The sequence below is a fragment of the Tupaia chinensis genome, unplaced genomic scaffold (genome assembly GCF_000334495.1).
Source record: "Tupaia chinensis unplaced genomic scaffold, TupChi_1.0 Scaffold000018_1, whole genome shotgun sequence".
Classification (NCBI taxonomy): Eukaryota; Metazoa; Chordata; class Mammalia; order Scandentia; family Tupaiidae; genus Tupaia; species Tupaia belangeri.
The window spans coordinates 169963-179502 of record NW_006159448.1 but is presented as its reverse complement, the minus strand read 5'-3'; the positions used below and the strand labels follow the sequence as shown (position 1 = coordinate 179502).

Here is a 9540-nt window from a genome sequence, read left to right as displayed (position 1 = left end):
CATTCCCAAAGGTGGGGTCAGGGTATTTCTATTTCTAGTAAGTTCCCCTGGTGATGCTGAAGCACAGCAAGGTTTGAGAACACTGCTGTAGAGCAACGGTTTCTGAAACTCGAGAACCAACAAATACTAGAAACTCCTGGAGTGCCTAGCATAAATGCAGCACAACACGTCACCTAACCCCAGGCCATTCCACACCACAATTCCTTCTCAGGATTTTGGGCACACACCCACATGCAGCAGGTATAACTGTCAAGACACCAGGTCTGGGATTTGAACCATAGTTAGCCATGTGGAAGTCTGGTGCCTTAAACACCATGCCACCAGCTAGCCCCATTTGTGTTTTTTGTTTGTTTTCTTTTCTTTTACTTTTGAAAAATTTTATTCATTATTATTACTATTATTTAATTTGTTATAGGGCACATGCACTCACCAAGAGAGACAGAGAGAACAGTGAGAAAGCAAGCTGCCAAGTCTAGGACTCAAACCACAGTTGGCCATGTGGGAGTCTAGAGCCTTAACCACGCATCCCTGCTGGTCCCTGTTTTTTTGTTTTGTTTTGTTTTTAGAGATTTTTTTTATAGGGCACATGCATTTGCTGGAGAGACAGAGAGACAAAAGAGAGAAAAAGAAAAATCACCCCCCAGGGGTGATGGTCACACCGTAACCCCTTCTTCTCCATTGCCCTCTTGGGCATTTGCACACACGCGCCTGGCATGAGTTTGAAACCGCTGGGTCTGGGACTCAAACCACAGTCAAATAGGTGAGAGTCCAGCAACATAACCATTATGCCATCTGCTGGTCCCCTCTGCTTGTTTTTTAAGACAAGGTTTCATTAGTCACAACCCTCCTGCCTCAACCTCCCAGTCTCTAGCTTTAAAGGCACGCACCACACCTGGCCTTCAGGTTGGACTATGTGGCTCCAAACTGCAGAACAGTAAAGTGTAAGCAGCCCAAGCCAGCACAGCAGAAACTAGGATGGACTTTTCTAACAAAGTTCATGGGCGATTCTATCCTACACTACACTTTGAGAATCAGAAAGCCTTCAGAATCAAGTTCAAAATCTTAGGTCAATAAAGCCTTGCCAGCCGCCTCCAGTCTCATCTGCCATTTCTTCCCTAAGGAGCTCAGAGTTTCTGCAATACCCGGTTTATCTCACACCACTTTTTTGTGCTAGTGCTAAAAGTGGCCTCAGGGCTGAGGGTACAGATGTACAGTGAGTATGTTAGAGAAACACTGACTGTTTTGTAGTGTGGGCCTAGAAGAGGAAATAGTTTTAGACTGCTAAACTTCTGGAAGGACTCCAGTCTGTTAGAGCAACCCTGTCTCCTTGATATGTGCCAGGGACCAGGATCCTACCATTCTGTTGGTCCAGAAGCATGGCCCACTTCTTTCTCTGTCTAGTGAATTTCCATTATTCAGATTCCAATACATTCATCATCAGCTCTGGGAAGTCATCCCTGAACCTCTAAATTTTCATCCCTATGGCAGACACTTCTAATTGCCCTTCAATGTCCACTCTCTGTTTCTTTCACCTTAAAGCACCCCAACTTTTTAGCTGAACACACAGCCTAAGCTGAACTTCACTGTCAGTGAACTTTCATTGTTGAACTTTATCACATTACCTTTTTATGTGCAATATTCTTAGTACAAACAAAGCCATTGACAACCACAGAATCAAACTTCTTTCCACCTGGGATCTAATGGAACAATTAACAAAACAAAATCAATGATATATCTGTAGAATCCAGTCAGATGTTGCTATTATGTCTATTTTTTATTTTAAATATTATATAATCAAATAAGGACAAAAAGTTCTAGGATATAGTTCTGTCTTTTAACAATAACTACTGGCATATCAACATGACTGTTTTCCCACCCCCACTCTCTAATGCACTATTACTGTATACTCTAAAATACTGGTGGACTGAATAAACAGGTACTATATGGCAATTCAGACCACTATCATTTAAGTTAAATATCATGGGCAAAAAATACATACAGGATCCCACTGCTATCTAAATAAAGCAACTGCCCACTGCTTTTCCTCAGAACAGTGACAATTATCTGTGGGCACAGGCTTTCTCATAACTACATGTCAAAATGAGGAAGAAACTGCTTGCTTACGTTCCCAGCTCACCTCTCAACCAACTCACCCCTTCTGTCCACCCCTCAATCTCTAAGAGTGGCTTCCCTGATCCCTAAAAGTATTGCTAACGAACAGAGCAGACACCAAAACCTCCTCACCCAGCACCCTCTCAGGATATTTACTTTTTAGATTACTATTAAGAGACAAATTCCTACCAGGCCTACCTCATCTGTTCCTAGTTATTAGCAGAACTCACTTTTTTGATGTGGACAAACTGACGGATATCCATATCATCATCCTGGCTCTTGACATCAGGTCGGACTGTCTGAACAACCTGGCAGACCAGTGATACAATGATGTCCCTCCAAGATGGTGACAGTGAGTCATTATGGAGTAACTGCTGCAGTAGTGCCATCATGTGGTTATGATTGGCTGACCTAAAAAATATATTACAGAACAAAGTCTACATAGTTAATAATGCCAGGGACAATAATTCTGAAGACACAACAAGCAGTCTACAAGAAAATAAATATTCTAATTTTGGTTCACAGACGAGATCTTCTAGGGCAATAGGTCAATTTTATTATTTCAATATATCCACAACTTAATGCTTTGCACATAAAAGAAATCTGTAAATATCCTCACCTAAATTAATTTGCTAAAATGAAATTTTAACACAAATTAAAATGGGACACACAAGGACAGGTTGTGTGTCCTTTGTTTTACAATAAACTTCATCAGAGATTGGAATATAGGTTTTACTTTTTAAGTAGTCTTACTTTTTTTTTTTTTTTTTTAGTTTTTTTGCCATAGGACGTGTGTACTCACTGGAGAGAGAGAGAAAATGAGAAATCACCTCCTCAGAAGGGATAGTCATGCTGCAATCCCTTCTCCTCTTGGGATTTTGGGCACATATAGACACACATACACACATGTCCAGCATGATTTTCAAGTCACTGGTCCAGGACTCAAACCATAGTCAGCCATGCAGGGGTCCAATCCCTTAACCACCACACCATCTGCTGGTCCTGGTCTTAGTATTTTCTCAGCTGTACAAGGTACTATGTGTATGCTCATCAAATTATTAGAGATTATAAAAATGGAAAATTAACACTAAAAAGCTCAGTGCCTTACAGCAACCTCTCCATGGCTTGTTTCTCTCCATTCTCCTCCCTTAGGAGCTCCAGGTTGTTATGATGCCAGCCCAATGGTGTGAAAGGCAGTTCTTTCGACTTTTCCTCCACCCGACGATTAAATAAGGATTCTATGCATAAAATAAGCAGTTAATACCTCATTGTCATGTTTTATATCATCTACTGATACATTTACAAATTTCTCTTCTAAATTTTTTTAAGTTGGCTATTACAAATTATTGGTGTAAGAAGGTAGGGAAATGTAATAAACATGTAATACACAAATAAAATACATAAACTATATTATTATAATTATTACAAAAATAAATACATAAAATATATATTATAATACATAAACACATACAGACATTCATTCATACATAAATATATACATAAATGTACTAAAACTACATAAAGAATTAAAAACTAAAATCAGAGAAAGAATTGTAAAAAGCAAATTTACATAAGTAACTAGAACTCTCATGCCAATAATTATAAACACTGTTTCTGGAAAGAAAATGGGATTTTTACCCTGTCCTTTTCTACTTTGGAACATTAAAAAAGAAGGGTACTACTTTTCTCTATAAAAATCACAAACTGAAAACCTCATCCGACAAAAATTTGAATGCTGGCAGAACATGTGATAGTGTGGGTGTTCAACTTCAAGAGAGAAGCTCAGCTTAGATACCCTGAAATGGCAGATGACAGTGTAGAAAGTCTATTCAGACAATCCTAAACAGTGCTTCCTTTTCAATATTGGCACGAGCTTTTAAATACAATATTAACAAGGCAGATCCCAAAATACACTATAAAAAAATTAAAACATGATAAATGGTAATTCTGTAAAATGTCTAGCCCTTTCCTTCTTAGAGAAAAACCAACCAAACAGAGAAACTTTCACTAAACAGTCCAGCAGACAACACAGTAAAACATGTGTTTGTGTAGCGTGAAGTATAAGAACTGCGCATTTCAGTTATGTAAACTATAAACTTCTGGCTGAACCACTGGCTTGGAGGTGAATTCAGAAGCACTGCCATGTCATGAGATCAGCTGGAAGTGGCTGCCTTTGTGCCAGCTTACCCAACAGCTGAGCAGCTCCTCTTCCTTCCATTTGAAACTGCGGTAGTCAAGGAAAAACACTGGGCAGGGAACTTTCCTCCCAGTATCTGAAGCCTAAGCTGTGGAGCACTGTGGATCAATTAAGCCTGTCTTCACTCCACAGTAAGCTAAGCAGGGAAGGGGGTAAGAAACAGCTTTGTATTCTTCTGTATTCCTTTTGTACCAAGAAATTTATCAACAGAGTTTGTTCTTCACCTGCTTCTGACTACCCCAACCCAAGGAAGCAGCATCCTTGATTGGGTAAGATTTGCATGTTGGCTTTTTGACAAATCTGACCATCCTTATACATCTCTGTATCAATACTTCATATTTTATTCACGATATAGGAAAGTATAAACTATTTATGACTTTACAGAATAAAATTCAAACTCTATTCAAAAGCTTTTAAGCAGTTACTTTCGTGATCACAGATCTCTCGTTCTCAAATCAAGTCCAAGTTTATATTCTTGGTTCTCAACATTCTCAGTTACTGCATATATTAAAAACTGTGTCCCTGTGATACTAAAATAATCAAATATAGTTTCAGTACCTTCTCTGTGTCAATCCATGTACTAGGCCCTAAGTATATCCTCACGAACAAAAAGACACCATCCCATACACCGCTGTTGATAAAATTACCTTTGATGAAGGCGTCACTTATTGAGAGCTGTTGTCCTCCAGTATCAGAAATCAAATACTCTGCATACCAGAGAGAACAGAGAGGAGGAAGGAGAGACATATGACTACAGCATGCCAGCATAATTATACAGAAGACACACCCACACAAAAAGTATTACTCATGCTAAACCCATCACTGCCCAGCAAATTCAAGAAAGCTTTGGACTAAAATATCCTTTTTATACTTGTTCTGCACATTTCATACTAAACTTAATAAACCTGAATTAATAACAGAACAATGAAACAGTCTACCTTAGTCCAACTGTCAGATAATCTTTAGCAAATCATTTTCCCCTTGCCAAAACTGAGCCAGTTTATAAAAATTGGGATCTTCAGTAATGTACAAAGATTATATTATCTTTCTCATGTATGACTGTTATTATTTAACAAATAACTTTGTCGAGACAAGGTAGTTCACAGAGAAACTATATGATAAACTTACGTAAGGTACTTTTTTTAAGAAGTTTTTTTTTTTTCTTTGAGAGGTTTTTCACTATAGGGCGTGTGCGCTCGCCAGACAGACAGAGAGAGACAGAGAGACAGAAAGCGAGAAATCACCCCTCAGGGGGGATGGTCACGCCACAATCCCTTCTCCTCCATTCTCCTCTCGGGATCTTGGGCATGCACGCATACGCGCCCGGCGTGAGTTTTAAGCCACCGGGTCCAGGACGTGAACCGCGGTCGACTACATGGGAGCCCAGCAACATAGCCATTACGCTAACTCCTGGTTCTCTTTAAGAAGTATTTTATTTAACTTTATTTATTATTATTATTTCTTAATTTGACCAGAGAGAGACTGAGAGAAAGTGAGAGTGAGAAAGCAAGCTGCCAAGTCTCAAACTACAGCTGGCTATGTGGTAGTCCAGCACCCTAAACCACCATGCCACCTGCTGGCCCTTGTAAAGTACTTTTAAAATTGCATAACAAAAGCTATGAAACAAATTAATATAAAGATGACATTGGCAGGGAATAAAAATATAACTCCTCAGGATTTTTATTAATTTTGAATTCGTTTTTGTTTTCAAAAATTCGAATGAAACACTGCCAAATTTCTGTCAGAAGATAACTGAAGAACACATTCGGAAAGCTTTGAAAATATTAAATATTTTTCTCACAAGTGAAACTTATTTTTACTTCCCTATACATTTTTCTCTAGATCTGTGACTAAGCATAGCCCAAATAAGGTTCTTTCTACCATGCAAATTAAACCACAGTACATTCTAACTTCTTTTTTTTTCCCCCAGAAAGAGATTTTTTGCTATAGGGCGCATATGCTTGTCAGAGAGAAAGAAAGTAAAAAATCACCCCCTAGTGGGGATAGCCACACCGCAATCCCTTCTCCTCCATTATTCTCTTGGGATTTTGGCATGCACACACATGCACCCGGCTTGTATTTCAAGCTGCCAGGTCTGGGATTTAAACCATGATCGACTACATGGGAGCCCAGCAACATAACCACCTGCTGGTCCCCATTTTAACTTCTTTAAAGCAATGCTTCTTCACAAAATTTTTCTGAGTTTACTTATAAACAAATGGCCTCTAAAGTCAATATAATTATAAACCCATATGCTCACATCCTTCCAACTAGAAACCAAAGAAAATATTTTCTTTAGAAAATTCAAGTGCAGAGACCAGCAGGTGGTTAAGGCACTGGACTCCTACAAGACTCACTATGGTTCAAGTCCCGGACCTGGTGGCTTGCTTTCTCACTCTCCTTCCCTCTCTCTGTCTCCCTCTGGTCAAATTGAATAAAAATAATAAATAAATAAAATTAAATAAATAATTATTAAAGAAAGAAAATTCAAAGTGCACCGTGCCAACTACAATAAAATACTGCAGATGAGATAGATGCAATATTTTATTTTAGCTCTTCTCTAACAAAAATTAACAATGCCAAACCCAAATCAGTTAGTTCAACTAATGTATTTTGGGTTTGTCTGTTTGTTTTTTTAAAATGACAGAGAGCACAAGCACTGGCTAAACAGACAGGGAGAGAGAGAGAAAGAAAGTACCCCACAATGGGGGCCTGGTCACACCACAATCCCCTTTCCTTCATTTCTCTATCTTGTCAGGAGTGACGGCATCACATACCCGTGCCTGTACTATTTTTTGAACTGCTGAAACCAGGATCTCAACCACAATAAATCATGTGGGAAGCCAGCTCCCTTGCCACTCCTTTTCCTCAGTATTCTGTTATGAGAAAATTTCACGCACATACCATCCACCTAGACTCAACAGCTGTTAAGAACCTGCTTATATGCTTCCTTTGTACACATAAGTTTGCCTTTTTTCCCTGAGAGTTGAAGTTATACACATCATGACATTTTACTAATACTTCAATATGCATTTCTTTCCTTAAATTTTGTTTTCTAAATATTTATTTAACTTTATTTATTATTATTACTACTGTTATTATTTTTAATTTGACCAGAGAAGGAAAGTGAGAAAGCAAGCCACCAAGTCCAGGACTCAAACTGTGGTCAGTCATGTGGGAGTCCAGGCACTCCAACAAGTACACCACCTGCTGGCCACCTCCACCTGCATTTCTTAAAAATCAGAGCATCCTTCTCTATAGCCACAATACTACTTACATACTTAAGAAGGGTGATAATGGCCTAATGTCAAAGAATTGGTCCCATATTCAGATTTATCCCTGTCTACACAATGTCTTTAATAGATGTTTTATTCCTCAAGTCAATAGCCAATAAATTTCATATAAGCCATTTGGTTGTTATGTGCCCTCACTCTCTTTTAATCTAAAACAGACCCCACCATTTTTCCTGTTCAAGATGGTAAATTTTGAAAAAACTCAGGTCAACTATTCTCCCATGGAACATTCCACACTCTGAATATGAACATTCATTTCCTTATTTGTGTTTAACTTGCTCCTCGATCCCATGTTTTCCCATATACAAAAAACAGTATTTGGCAGCTTGAGGAAGCCACGATATTCACTTTCTCCCTCTACGTTCTACTTGCTAATTTTCCAAGAATGGGTCAGAATCCTGCTTGTAAGACATAACAAAATACACTTTCATTATACAACTCCAAAGTGAAAAATTAAAACAGAAGATTAGACTGTCTCACTTATTTACAAGTGTCTAAAAGAGGTTTTGTTACATAAGATAAAGAGCCTAATTTCTTAAGTACAAGTATTTCAACCAATATTAGAAATTCAACTTTTCTCAGCCTTAAAAAATAGAGATAATTCATGAGAAAAGATTTAATTTAATAAGTAATACCTTTAAATACAATGGAAAGATAAAAACCAGCCATTCCCATTTTTATTTATTTAAAGGGAAGAAAAATCAGACACAAAAGAATTCTATTATACTTTCCCATAACTGCTAGGTCACTCTGGCAATCTTTACTTACTGGTAATCAGTGTTCATCTTAACTATAACACAGAGTAAAATACTTTATTATATTTCAATTTTGTAAGGAAAATGGAAAAAGAATTATTCTTGTCAATATGCTAAAATCTAATGAGAGAATTGTGTAATCCAGATACATTTACTAAGGGATTTATACAGTTCTTAAATTATAGACTCTTTTTTTTTTTTAAAGAGGTTTTTGCCTTAAGGGCACATGTACTAGGGGAGGAGTGGAGAGACAGACACAGTTAGAGGGAAAGTGAGAAATCACTCCCCAGGAGGGACAGCCATGCCAAAATCCCTTCTCTTCCAGTCTCCTCCATTCTCCTCCTGGGATCTTGGGCATGCACACACAAGTGCCCAGCATGAGTTTCAAGCTGCCAGGTCTGGGACTCAAACCGTGGTCTGTCATGTGGGAGTCTAGTAACCCAAACGCCGTCTGTTGATCCCAAATTATAGAACAGCTACAAATGACCAAAGAGGTCAAACTAATAATTACCTTCTTTCTGATGCTAGAACCTCTGTAGCATTCCTACCAGGTAGTCTGAAGGATTTCTCACACTCATTAAATCTTTAACATTTCAGATCTAGCTTTTCATTTCACCCAGTATAAGCCATTTGTCCTCAATAACCCTGACAGATGGACATTCAGTCACAACTGGACACTTCTACTGATAAAGGTTCACTAGTCCTGGCTACTTAATCTTGTTCTTCCTCAGTCCTATATACAATAAATATAATTTCAGGTGCTCTTCAGTTACCTATAGACAACACCAAGGCTCCTTTTCTCTAGCTTTAAGTAGTCTAAATCTCCTTCGTCTTACTAGAGCAGAATTTTCACATGTCTCAGGAAACTGGCAACCCAGCTCCATTCAAAAATCAGAACTGAACACAAAACTTTAAGTTGCACTTCATTCTCAACATTATATTGCCACTAGTGAAACCTATCATTACAGTAAAATGATGGGGAGGGGTTAGCCACACCACACTAACGCATTTGCAAATAATTAAACCTTAGACCTGTACCACATGAATTATTAATATTTTCTCCAGTGTACTAACACAAAACATTTTAAGCTTTATTATATATTATATTATGTTATATTGTTTGATGCTTAATTGTGTTTAACTTTATCTTATAAATCTCAGTCAAATTCTGCTAACCACTCTT

General features: G+C 38.0%; 1 protein-coding gene across 1 annotated transcript in view; it reads right to left on the bottom strand.

Annotated features, from left to right (window-relative positions):
* PIKFYVE (phosphoinositide kinase, FYVE-type zinc finger containing) overlaps positions 1–9540 on the bottom strand; it is a gene marked incomplete in the record, with an annotated part of 104409 nt that overhangs the window by 58999 nt on the left and 35870 nt on the right. Inside the window, 4 exon segments of the mRNA XM_014586186.2 lie at positions 1623–1697; positions 2343–2523; positions 3221–3350; positions 4957–5016. Coding sequence (XP_014441672.1) covers positions 1623–1697; positions 2343–2523; positions 3221–3350; positions 4957–5016 — 446 coding nt within the window.